At 42.1% G+C, this 13,169-nt stretch overlaps 2 protein-coding genes across 3 annotated transcripts in view; both read right to left on the reverse strand.

The window, feature by feature from the left end:
* The window catches only part of clasp2 (cytoplasmic linker associated protein 2), a 45,802-nt gene extending 39,702 nt beyond the window's left edge, over window positions 1-6,100 (reverse strand). The window contains exon 1 of the mRNA XM_025065294.1: window positions 5,040-6,100. Within this exon, the coding sequence (XP_024921062.1) occupies window positions 5,040-5,237 (198 nt within the window). The 5' untranslated portion in view covers window positions 5,238-6,100. The remainder of the gene's footprint in view (window positions 1-5,039) is intronic.
* Window positions 6,101-7,944: 1,844 nt separating this feature from the next.
* The window catches only part of fbxl2 (F-box and leucine-rich repeat protein 2), a 19,824-nt gene continuing 14,599 nt past the window's right edge, over window positions 7,945-13,169 (reverse strand). For both annotated transcript variants that reach the window (XM_008331623.3, XM_025065292.1), the window contains 11 exons: window positions 13,091-13,165; window positions 12,766-12,860; window positions 12,126-12,290; window positions 11,350-11,476; window positions 11,110-11,184; window positions 10,885-11,015; window positions 10,607-10,667; window positions 10,458-10,502; window positions 10,048-10,104; window positions 9,717-9,929; window positions 7,945-8,847 (listed from right to left, as the gene is read on the reverse strand). In XM_008331623.3, coding sequence (XP_008329845.1) covers window positions 8,740-8,847; window positions 9,717-9,929; window positions 10,048-10,104; window positions 10,458-10,502; window positions 10,607-10,667; window positions 10,885-11,015; window positions 11,110-11,184; window positions 11,350-11,476; window positions 12,126-12,290; window positions 12,766-12,860; window positions 13,091-13,165 — 1,152 coding nt within the window. In that variant the 3' untranslated portion in view covers window positions 7,945-8,739. The remainder of the gene's footprint in view (window positions 8,848-9,716; window positions 9,930-10,047; window positions 10,105-10,457; window positions 10,503-10,606; window positions 10,668-10,884; window positions 11,016-11,109; window positions 11,185-11,349; window positions 11,477-12,125; window positions 12,291-12,765; window positions 12,861-13,090; window positions 13,166-13,169) is intronic.

Genomic DNA, 13,169 nt, shown 5'->3' on the forward strand with positions numbered 1-13,169 from the left:
AGCTGCATTTTTTCCAGTTTAGTCAAAGGAAGAGAGCAGCCAGGTAGGTGTGGGGTAAAGGTACATTTAAAGGGACAAAACAGCGACGGAACACATTAAAGTAAGTGTGGAGGCGCATCTTTCTGTGTGAGACCTAATGTGCCTACCTGATACTGACCTAATTCAGGAACAAGAAGAGAAGAGGAGGGAAAAAAACATTACAGGAAGGAAAACTCCCTCAGGTCCTCCTTCCCCCTCCTTTATCCAGCACCCCAACAAGTCTAGTGCCCACAACCATATGGCATCTGCATATGGGGAGAAAATGAGAGGTGGAGTCGGAGGAATAGAAACAGAGACAAGTGTGCTTGTTATCCACCGCAGAAAAGTAATCGATTTGACATTTTCCCTTTAGAATTCTGGGAAGACAAAATCTAGAAGCTGCATCCCCACTACGCAGAAATGTCTTTTAATCCAGGACAAAAACAGGTTGTTTGTCCAGGGTTAGTGGATGTAATTATAAATCACTACCCAGTCAAACTCTGCAGTGCACACAGGTTTTAATCAGGGAACGGCTCCAGTGGGCAGGTTACACCTCAGAAACGAGGCCCATATTCATCTTCTCCATTTCAGCAGTGATGCCAGATGCAGTTATTCCTTTAGTAGTGATACATAAAGGCAAATCTAAAAGCACTGACTTTAATACTCCAAAATGTAAGGCTGAAATATTAAAAAAAAAAGTGTTGATCTAAGAGGATCCTAAAGTTCTGCCTGGTCACCTTTTTAGTTCTGTCAGGTGTCCCACATTTAGATCCTGTCTACAAATCATTGAGTCATCCCTGCAGGAAACTGATAGGAGATTAAACTGTATTGACTTTTTTACAAGAGCAGATTTAGAGGCAAAAAATGAAGTGTCGATGATTGGAAGTATAAAACATGTTTTTGGCATTATGGCCCGGGCGAACACTGCTGTCCCAGATACTTGTGCACTTATCTTCATTAATCATGCCCCCGCTGAAGGGAAGTGCACAGTATATTTGGAGGTTTATAGGAACCTCTTTTTCTGCTCATGTTGCAGTAACTGACTACAGACTCTCTGGTTGTGCTCTGTCCTGCAACAGAGAAACAATCACACACACACACACAGTGAGAGGGGGTTATGAATGGTCCGGCATGTCACCTGATTTAAATCCTTTCACGCATGAGATATGATGGTGACATGTTCTTCAGTTTATTCACAACTGACACATAAAGAAGGAAGCTTAAAATCCAGTAAAATATATATTCTAGAATGGTCTTATATTGTATCAGAGTTTTTTTTTTAATTCTTTGGAGGACAGAACCATATCAGGGGTGAATGGGTCTACTTGCCTCAAACATTAGAAAAGTCGCTGTAGTTAGCCCTGTATGAATGGCTCTTTGTGACAACAGGGGGGGGGGGGCTGCATGTAGTGCTTGGAATGGTAATTCCCATAACATGTACACAGTTCGCTCTTGATTTTAAAGGGACTTAAAGAAAGTACAAGTGAGTGAAAAAATACTCACTGAGGGGAAAATAAAGGAATCTAGAGCAGAAGCCACTTGACCAAGGCTGTGACACAGTGATTTCAACAATGTTTGCCTCAAAAATAATTCAAATTGTATAGGGAAGGGAAGTTGATAAAAAAGGTGCAGAATTCTATCATTCTATGAAGTAGAAATAAGTGGCAATTTTATGTTTAGTCACTGGCTTTAACTGTGCATAAGTTGATAATTAGTTGATCAGCATGACATGTTTTCCAAAGATCCTGACTTGATCTATCTGTTGGCTTAATACTGTGAAAATGGAGGCTTATGTGTGGTTAAATCTTTTGCCAAGCATGAAGCAGATGTTGTTTGTTCAAGTGTAACATATGAAACAATGGAAAAGCCTGGCATTGTTTTATGCAGTGCCAGATAACACGAACCTCTTTTATTAGCATGTTGACCCAGATAAATTAAATTCAGATCATTGTTTCACCCATTTAATAATAGCACTGTGAAGGACGTGGAGGGTGGCAGACAACAAGAAAGGTCACATCAAACTTCCTACATCTGGCAAGTAGGCCGGATAAACTGGTAAATATTAAATATTGATCTAAAAGTTGACTAAATAAAATGTGTATTTAATTTAGTTCTGACTATTATGGGACTGTGTCCAAAAGGTAAATGGAGAAACATGCTTTCCTCTGCTGTTTTCCACTAAAAGCTGCAATGAATTTTAGATTCAGCTGAGATTTTACTATAAAGCACCTGCAGGAAGTGTTGAGGTCACATGGAAAAAGAGATCTATTGTTGAAGAGGGAAAGGACAGTAAAAAGCACTTGAATGGCAAATCTACTCACTGACTGTTGTTCTAAAGTCTAAGTATTTACACGACTAAAAGATCTGAAATAAAAAAAGGACAACACTTCATCACTTGTTACTACAGATCAAACCTTCAAGTTCTCCACTCCTCTGCCTAACTTCCCATACACCACAGAACTGTGTCTGTAATGATGTGAGAACTGAAACAATGAAGTTCAGTCCAGCTCTGATAGAGAACAGAAAGAGAAAGAAGGCCAGACAGCACGACAACAAAATCTCAGACTCTGCCAAGGCCATGAAGGCGAAGCACAGAGGAAGACATCCAACATACTGCACTTTATGTCATCTTAAAAGAGGAAGATCAGTACGAGCAGCCTGAACAATAGTTTTATTTTAGTGTTTTGTGACGTGTGTTTTCCACTCTGCTCTGTATCACTCCAGTTCTCCTTTCTCTGTCAACTCTGCATCGTTTCGTCTCATGTCTCCTTCCTCCCTGTGTGCTGATGCAGCATCCTTAGTACAGTTCACTCCTCCTTCCTGCTCAACGAGGAACAAATCACCATCACCAAACGCCTGTCATGTGACGGCCTCTGAGAGTGGAGAAAACTCAATAACACAGAGCAGATAGTGATCTGATATCAGGTATCATTGTGTGTTTGTGTCGTCTGCACAAAAGAGCAAATCTGAACAGACAAACGTTTGACTACTATAGAGAACTAAATAGTGGCTGCGATGTGATGCCTTTTCATTTGAAACAATAAGGATCCAATGACGGTGTCAAAGATCTTTCAGATTAACACTGGAAGCTTCCAACTTTCTCAATATAATTAATCATCACTTTATATACAGTAGATTCTGAAGGTGAGTATAAATGAACCTAGACACTGAGAAAGTATTCTTACGTTGTAACATCAGTATCACATCATATTAAACGGCTGTCTCACAAAGAGCAATGTGTAAAATCTGGATCCACTCCTGGATCAAATGACTCTGCAATGCACACGGGTTTTACATAACTGGAAACGAAACCTGGGGGAAAATGCTATTTTTTCATCCTTTATCTCCTCCATTTTTAGCAGTAGTTGCTGGACAAATGTTGCTGTTTCATTTTCCAGCTCTTAACACGTAAATAAAGATGAGTCTATACTTGAATTTACCAACTTATATTCGTGGGACATGGTTAGTTAAGTAGCTGTGTTTATGGCCAGGTGATGATGGACAATCAAATACTTGACATGTCAAGAAAAGATGTGCAATCGTAGATCACTGTTGACTATATTTTAACACTGAAGTCGCAGAAGTACTAGATCTTTACAGACTTCCAAGCTATCGGACAGAAAATCATTTATACATCTATATGTAAACAACAAATGAGAGCCTCTATTTTAGAATTTCGGCCATTATTTTAAAAGAGGTGGCAAATTTGCTCTTAGGAGGTTAAGTGTGCTTTTATTATGCAGAATGTATCATTTCCATGCAGCATACTTGCTGATTCCTGCAAATCTGAGCAAATGCTGTTGATTAGATTAAAAAGAAATGTGGGAGTCGAATTTCCTTGCGTCTGGAAAAGAGATTTCACACTGTCTACATGCCTTTGGGATCTGTGTTATATTTTCAAAAAAATGTTGCATTTCAGCACAACAAACTGCAAAGGCAATAAACAAGTACATTAACACACAATGAACGGGTCGACAAAAACCAGGAAATCCATGGTGAACATGGGGAGAGATTGAGAGGGTGAGAAGAGACAAGAGTATGACAGGGTGAGCTTAAGTCACCACAATAACTTCTCTGACGCCTCCCAGTTCAGTCCTCCAGTGGCCTACAGTACTGACAATGGGTTGGCTTATTAATAACACTCGCAAACACTCAAAACAACTACGTAGAAACCCAAAAGCCACAGGAATGCATTGCACAAGTCCTGCGCTGCCACTATTTTGAAGGTTAGAACATGTTAAGTTTTGGTGATACAGGAGTCGAATACCTAACTGGGTTGACTTAGAAAAATGGCAACAAGGTTCACACCGGCTGACCAAGAGAGAAAGAGGTGCAATATTTGTGACAAGATCATTTCTGACCTTATGACCTGGTACCTAGTGTTGAAAGATGTTGTAGACAAAATATTAGAAAGAACACTTTTTTCAAACATAACGTATCTTCACAATGACAGACTATTTTATACCAAGTATGTCTATTTAATCTGATTGGTGGGAAAATTCGCATAAAAACTAGACATTTCAGTGTTATCCAGCCGTTTTCACACCACTTGCAGTACACTTTGTATGTTATATCATTTGTTTCTATTCCAGACAACGCATACAGTACATAAAGTACAGACGTCATATTATGTCTACTTTGTTCTGATTTTAAAATAAGATAATAAATATAAGTTAACAATAACCTATAAACATAGGTTGTTTACAATCACAAAAGCATCAGTAAACTGGTTAGCTTATCTATATTTAGACATAAAAATGGGAAATAACATAATTTTACCTAAACCTTTCCAAAAATGACCCAAGCTTCTCAGTTCTCCATTGTTTTGCAATGAAACAAAACTAAAGTAATGCCTTTCACAGTCCACACCGTTAACATGGAATAGTCAGTAGGAACCGGTCGACTGCTGCAGAGGTCTCCCAGAGAATGACTAGACAAAGCCACTCACCTTCAGTAGGAACCGGTCGATGGGATGAGTGCTGCAGAGGTCTCCTAGAGAATGACTAGACAAAGCCACTCACCTTGAAATTGCTGGAGTTCACCCATCCCGTTAGCTCGTCTATTGTCTTATCAAGTCGGGGTTTGTCTTGCTCAACGTCCGGGGAGCGATGAGGCTCATTCAGATACTCAATAAGATCCTGACCGACCTGCAGCCTGCGGGTAACGTCTTTCTGCACTACCTGCTGGTAAAAATAGTCCATGTTGTCATGTTCCTCCATGGGGCACTTAGTGCCGAGGGGCCAGCCACGGGAGCCGGCCGACGACTGGAGACAGTGAACGGAGAGAAAATTAAATTGGGATGATTAAACTAGTGAAGGAGCAGAGGTTTTCTGCGCAGTGTGGACTGAGCCAAAGTGACGTTTTATCATCAAAGTGAAGTCCGTTATATTGTTTAGTTCACTGCCAACCAAACCAAAAGCTAAAGTTTGAGCTACTCATACCCTGTTCTCCTTTACTTCAAAGTTAAATCGCTTCCTGAAAACTTCAGGAAAGTTCAGCTGCGAGACATTACTATGTCCATTCAACACGTCAACAACAAAACAAACTAACGCATCCCGGTTGGCTGTGTTATGCTAACAAAAATAGCTAGTTAGCACGGCACCCAAACAAGGACAGAGCGCTTCAAATCAGCTAGCACAGCCAGCTAACGTCACACATTCACAGGCCTAACGCCTGACTGTTCCCCGCTCTTCTAGTCCATCACCACGGCCTACAAAGTCCGTCGAGCCCCTGCTGTCTGCTCCTTCCGCGATAAACTCGGAGCAAACTTTCAAAACAAAGGCACAGCTCCAGTCCCGTGGTCCTCAGAGTTTGACAATAATCACTGGTGCCGCTCTTTCTCATAAAAGGCGCTGAGCGCTGCGATTCTGCCGGGCACTGCAGCAGGAGGAGCAGCGGAGCACCGATTAGGCCGAGGGGGCTTCAGGAACTGCACAGATGCCCAGTGTGATGCCTGATAGGAAAAAACAATTAAATAACCACACTTACAGCGAACCTGCTTATGTTTGGGAAAAAACACGTTAGAGGTACAACACTTGTGATTACATCTGCCTATGTGTTGAAATTATTTTTTAACTGTAAACGAAGCATCCACTGTATGTGTGTGGGCGTGTCAGTCGTCTAAATGGCTCTTTTATGACACCTAGCGGCAAAATAACTGTAACGTCTGCAATTTGCCGCAGTTTTTGTCAGAAACAGAAGACAAAATCCACACAGATAAACACATTTACTATTAGTCACTTTTATTTATTTATTAGTTTATTTATTCATTTATTTGTTTTTTTACTTTCTTGTTTTTCATAAACATAAAACTGTTAAAACAATTGCCAAAGAGAGGGCATTAGTATCACAGACAGTCATATCAGCGTTGTCCATCTTAATCTTTGTCTATTGTTTATCATCTTGTAGAACTCTCCGGTCCTTGAGCACATGCCAGTCAGTTCACTGTAAAATGCTTTAATTTAGTTTGCCATTTATGGTATTATGTGCCCAATAGATTACTTTGCATGACAAAAGAAATATAGTGATGCTACTGCTTGGTGTTGAATAAAATTCCCCTTACTTCACATACTTGTACTTTTTACCTTGTTTTGTAAATTTGCTCCATTTTAATAAATATAAATCTCATTAGAACTTTTGCAAAAAGTTTGCAAATTTGAATAATTTATCCAGAGTTGGGGCACTTAGGAAGTTAAAGATAAAGTACACAGGGATTTCAGGAATATACCATAAAACAAAATAATATTTATAAGTCTACCAGTAATTTTTCTCCCACTTCTAAATGTGCAGGGGTCGTGTCTATTTAGCACCCGCATTTACTCCGCATTAAAAAGAAAATCCAACTGCTGTTCTCAAAACTAATTTAGTAGATGTCACATTAAGAAGACTGGTGTGCTAGTAAAACTCCAAGAAGAAGCTAAATATTTGAAAGGTTGGTAGATTCAGCTCACCTGTGGAGACCTAGTATTGTGAGTTACATATATTTTTATTTATTGTGTTGTTAAACACCAAATAAATTAAAATGTACATTTGTGGTTCCATCTGTGTGGGAAATTGCTGGAGAAGTACAGCTCAGGTGAATAGTTTGGGCTCTACAATTTGTTAGATAAGGCCAGCTTTAAATCATCCTGGGCAGTGATGACAGAAGATGTACATGATGTCCATGTCCCCTAGTGTAACTATTACATTCGGTTGTAATCCCAGTTCTCCAAACATGATCTATTACGTGTTTTCTGGAAATGTTTCAACCTACTGCGAATACTGGATTAATCTGAAACAACCATGTTGCAGCAGGATACTCCATAAACATGAGCTACTAAAACTGTGTTTATAGCACCCCCTGCAAGGACGAAAGGGGAGCTGCAGAAACTTGCATCTGCATATTCTACATTGTAGTCTGGCAAATACAGCAGTTCAGTACAGTGTAGCCAACAATGTATCAATATTAAAATGCCAATTATTGTTACAATAAAACTTAAAACCTTTCAAGTACTAAAATCCATGTGATTGTCAAAAGGTAGCGGTGTGTGTGTGGGTTTTCACCAGCGTCTCAATCGTCTGTTTTGATTTTGAGGCAACAAATTAGAGTGAGATTGGAAACCTACCACTGTAAACAGGTTTCTCTCTGGTAACCATCAAATCAAGGGTGTAAACAAATGCTGGAGTTGTCCAGTATGAAGCACAGGACTGTACCTGGGCTTCTGAGCCAACAGAACCAGAACTACACAATACATAACAGAGGGCTGCTCATTCTAGTGTCACACTGAATCAACAAAGTGGGTTTAGTTGCTGAGGATGAATCATAGGTCCAGTTTCTCCTTTTTCTCTTCATCAATGTCTAACTTTGTGTCCTCTGTGGGTGGAGAGGCAGAGACAATCACCGTAACCAATGAAAAATAAAAGAATGTCCATGGCCCGCCCCACACATTAAGTTAGTTTGCTTATAGTTTAATTTCTTTTTCTTTTTGTTGTTGTAAAACATTCTTTGTATAAACAGAAGTTTCTTGGATGCACATATATTGTCAATGTCTTGTGTCCTAATCTTGGCTCTGATCCCTATTCAATTCTTTTAAGTCCTGCAGCGCCACCAGCACAGCTCTTCTCCCATCATGCCTTGTTTCTATTGGTCAAAGCAAAATGTATCACAGGACGGTCACACAGAGTTGTCATGTTACTAGTTGAGATGATACTCCAGATAAAGGGTACTGTTGTCCAAAATGACAATATCATACTTTTTTTTTAAGAGTTTGTACATGAAGCATTCATATTCATCCACCGTTCACCGCTCTGCTCCTTCACCTCCCCACATACCACCCTGTCGATCCACTCAGGTGTGGTAGGGCAGGGGGACTGGGAGAGTGAGAAGCAGACTTAAGAATCTGTTTTGTTCTCAGACAGAAAGAGACTGAAACACAGACAGGAAAAAGAGAGTGAGAGAATCCTTTCTTCCACGTTTCTTCGCTGCAACACTGACTGGTGAACGAGAGGGGAGACGAGGGGTGGGTTCAACTGATCAGGGATCAGTGGTGATCAGTGAATCAGGAGCAGCGGGTGGGTCCAGCCCCTCCTCTCTCCCTCCACAATCCAAGTACCCTCCACCTTTTTCTCCTCCTCCTCCTCCTCCTCCTTTCAGTCTTCCTCCTCTTCAAATGACATTTTCAGCACACATCCTCAGAGCAGCAGGACCTGTAGACAGAGGTGGCCGCCCCTGGCCCTCCACTGTCAGAGGATGATGCAGCAACGGCACAGACGTTGGCCACTTCCATGTACGGAGGGAGGCGGTGTCACTGGGGCAAAGTAGGCGTGGACCTTGATCTCTGGAAGGTGGGCCTGTTTAAGAAAGAGCTTCGTTACTACAGTATAAGACGGCATTCTGCAACGAGGCCAACAGTGTTCACGGGACTCTTCTTCTGTGACAAATTACCTACTCTACTTCTGCCGTACAGTTAGAGTTTCACTAACTTTTTTGCAGAGTTAGGTAAAAAACACAGAGTCACTCACTGTTTGTGTTCCTGCTGCTTATTCATTAACATAAGCACAGACAAGTGTTTTACAAGACGATACTGATGTGGCTAAAAAGGATTGCAGTGCAGAAATCTTACTGACGTAAGCACAAAGTGTACAACACACCAGGGAGGCCTCCTTAACTGGTCCATTACTTTAAAAGATACAACATTGTACCAAACACTACAGTATCTAAAGAGGAGCATAGGAACCTATAATGACACAACCATGTAAGTTTGCCTGTGTCTCCGGTCTCTTGACTACTCCTGCGATCATCCAGCCATTAAGCCGTCGCCAAAAAGGGTCCAATTCTGAATTACTGCTCAACACCACTGGCTCTAATTCAGCCCTGGACCATTACAGAGCCTCCAACTCCTAAATGACAATGACTGGTAAAGTTTTCCCTCCACCTTTTAGACTTTTCAGTCTAAAAAGACTGAAGTTGGAGGTGGACCAATCAGGTTTGTGCAGTCAGTTGGACAAACTACAGGCCCAGATACATTTTTGGTTTCCTGTAGTAAATGATTTTCCCCTACGTTATAAAAATTCTTCTCTCTATCTGCTCCTTTTAAGGAGTCTCCACACACTTGATGACCGCCTGCAAATAAACAGTTTTATTCCTGTCGCTGTGTCGTAACCTCAATATTTTCACTGATTTATAACTCTGAGAGGCTGCGCCAGAATTTTCCACTGACCCGAATGCGTTTGATGCCAGCTCTGGTGACTTGCTGACAGTCGTAGAGCTCTATGCGCTCCAGGCGATGGCAGCTCTTCAGGTGCTCCAGGGTAACGTCGGTGATGAGAGGGCAATTGTCCAGCTCCACCACAGTGAGGCGCTCTTGGCCACAGGTGCTGCTGCTCAGAGCTCTGATGCCATCATCTGTGATCAGCTCGCAGTGGGAAAGGGACTGGTCAGGGTAGAGTGACCAGGGATGAGGAACCACAGAGAAATGAATGGATTAAAGCTCCACAAGCAGAAAGAAGGAACATGGACATATGGACAGAGCTGCAGGTGTGAGCGTTTACCAGTGCCTGCAGACGAGGGCAGTGGATGGACAGTTGAACCAAGGTGTTATCTGTCACCTGGTGAGAGAACACTAATGAGTTTTAAAAAACAAACAAGAGGACTAACTCTCGCAATTTATTCTGAAATTTGCTCTGTATTGTGTAGCATTGGCTTCATCTTACAGAAAAGGCAACATGTATTTCATATGTGATTTAAGGCAGCGACCCCATAACCTTTTGAGGGTTGAGGACCCCTGATTTAAGACTTTCTGTCAATCATTGCTCTTCCCTCAAATTGGCAGAAGAAAACTGTTATTTTTCACACCATCTGTGTTTCTTCACACTGTTATCCTTACACAAAACAAACATCCTTCAGTATGAATGAATACCATGTGTATGATGTCGGGGGTGAACACAGATTATTCTCTCACCAAAATACATTCTTCTAAGTCCATTTTTTCAAGTTCGTGACAATTCTGCAGAGAGAACAGACGGCATTAGGTTGAACCCACATCACAGGCTGTAGGCTGAGTGTCAGCTGGAGGAACAAAGATTCAGAGATTAAAAGAACGATACCCACCCTGGCCAACACTGTGAACCCAGCGTCTGTGACCTGGGAGCATCGTGCAGCTTCAAGAATTCTAAAATCACACACACACAGCAGAGTTGGTGTGATGTTTAACTTGAAAAACCGTTGGACTCCTACGACTCATAGTGTATTTAACAACAGAAAAATAAACAGAAGAGCTGTGCTTGGCAGTAACGCAAATCTTCAGAATCTTGCGATTTGTGAAAACAAAACAAATCCTGGAGAAGCATATTGTGAGGAAGAACTGTGTCACTGTGTGTTTCTCATACTTCAGTTGGGGACAGTTGAGTCCCAGTGCAGTTAGAGAGGCATCAGTGATGTTACTGCAGCCCGACACACACAGAATCTGCAGCTTGTGGCATCCTCGGCACAGACTGACCAGTCCGTCATCTGTGATTTGCTGCAGGGGAAAAGACGACGCTGAATCAATAAATGAAGAGAAGAGCGGCCAGGGTCAAACTGAGTCACTGTACACCATCAAACACTGTTCTTACTATGCAAGACTGAATGTTTATGGTTGTGAGTTCTGGGCAGTGTTTCTGAAGGTGTTTCAACGCTCCGTCGTCCAGCTGCGTACGAACAGAACAGACCAGAAACAGTAATAGTAAATGGTTTATTCCAGTGTTCTAGCCAGTACAAAGGTTTAGGTTTGTTTTTAAAAAGCACTACTTACTTCTTCAAAACTCTGAATATGTGTATGCAGTACTGTGCAGTGTGCAGCGTGTACCCTGTACCTGTGTGCAGCCTCTGAGAAACAGAGCTCGTAAACCGGCACAGCCTCGCGCCAGAGCCTCAATGCCGTCACGTGTGATCTGGTCACACCACGACAGGTTCAACATCTCCAGCATTTTGCAGCCATCGCTAAGAACAAAAAAACCAAAATAAAAACACACACACACACATTGTCCATAATTAAATCAAATAAAGGTTTTACAAACAGGGCAACAACACAGTTGTTTTTACTCCAAGCAGAGTCATAATAAGTCGACAGTCTGTTCTTTGACTGTTTACTTGACCTCCAGTATCTCAGCTGTACTGGTGAGCCAGAATATACAGAAGTAACGAGAAATAATCTCTTACTTTATCAGAGGTATAACTTGAAGCCCAGCCCACATGTCGTCACTTGATTGGAACTAGTGCAGAACTAGAGCTGAGGTTTTTCCTTTCCACAGTTAAGTGCTTACAGCCCATTAAGGGCTTTACTGTCAGAACTCCAACGTTCACACTGACCCAAAACACACACAAGATGCTGCAGCTCTGTGGTCAAAGTTGAGGAGATAAACTTCTGTTCTGGATTTATAAAGACTGGTCATGATGTCCTAAGTTGACATATGGTAATGAGTTAAGAGGATCATACATCTAAAAATGATCATCATGCACGGGGTTGAACTGTAATGGTCACTAAAAGTCAGACTGTTCATTACAATTATTCTTGATTCAAAACAAAAGTAGCAGGGATTTAATGGTGTGGAAAAGCAAGTGTGTAAAGGGTTAATCTTGTGAGTGCTACCTGAGAGCCTTGAGGGAGTGGTTGCTGACGGACACACAGGAAGTGAGATCCAGATGCTTGAGCTTGGCGCAAAACTTGCTGAGGCTCAGGCAGGTGCTGTCTGTGATCTTGGTGCAGCCGTTCAAGTTCAACACTTCGATGTTCCTGCAGTTCTGTGCAAATGTCCTGGGAAACAGTGGAGCAGTGGAGAGGCAGGCGGGGAATTACACAAGAGCGGCTTCATTGAATAAATAAGAAGCTGGATGTGGGAAGCTGCTGGGGAACCAATTAACAGAGTCATCCACAGGCCCCTGGGATGTTGTTGTACAACTGTGTGCTGTTTTTATATATATAGAGAGAGTGGGGATATGGATCTGTTTAGTCTTTTGTTTCTGTTTGTTTGGTGGGAGGTGGTATCTACACTGTAAATGATTCTAAATGGAATCAAAGAGTTCCTAGTGCAGCGTCCCAGCGGGGGCTGAAGCAGCTGAAGTGGCTTTAATTTAAAATAAAGTCACGTGAGTCCGACACAGCGGAACCATTAAAGCAGCAAACAGCAAACAAACAGGCACCACAATGGTTTTCATTAAGAGCCAGTGCAAAACCACAATGTAATTAGCGGTCAGTGTGTGAATGTCAGGGCAGACAATGGAACGCTCACTTCATGGAAGCGTCTCCGACGCTGAGGCAGCCTCTGAGGCTCAGCTGCCTCAGGAAGCCTCCGCAACGCTTGGAAATGTTCTCCACCACCCGGCCCTGAGGGACACAGAGACAACACTGATGTTAGTCAGGTGGGAGGACAGGGAAGAGAAGGGTCCAGCTGTGATGTCCCAGTCAGCCACCGATCCTTCTCAACAACACTGTATAAATACACGGACACTCCAGCAGCACACTGACGGGCCGACACAGAAACACTGTCTGTCTTTTCCAACACATCACTGTCTTGTATTCTTCTCCTTTCGTACACAGAGACGTCCCTCTCTCACCTCTATGTCGGTCTGGAAGTTGAACAAGTCAATCTTCTGCCAGTTGCTTCCATCGAGGGCCAGGACATTCCACGCCTGA

Source organism: Cynoglossus semilaevis, chromosome 18, assembly GCF_000523025.1.
Source record: "Cynoglossus semilaevis isolate Cse_v1.0 chromosome 18, Cse_v1.0, whole genome shotgun sequence".
Classification (NCBI taxonomy): Eukaryota; Metazoa; Chordata; class Actinopteri; order Pleuronectiformes; family Cynoglossidae; genus Cynoglossus; species Cynoglossus semilaevis.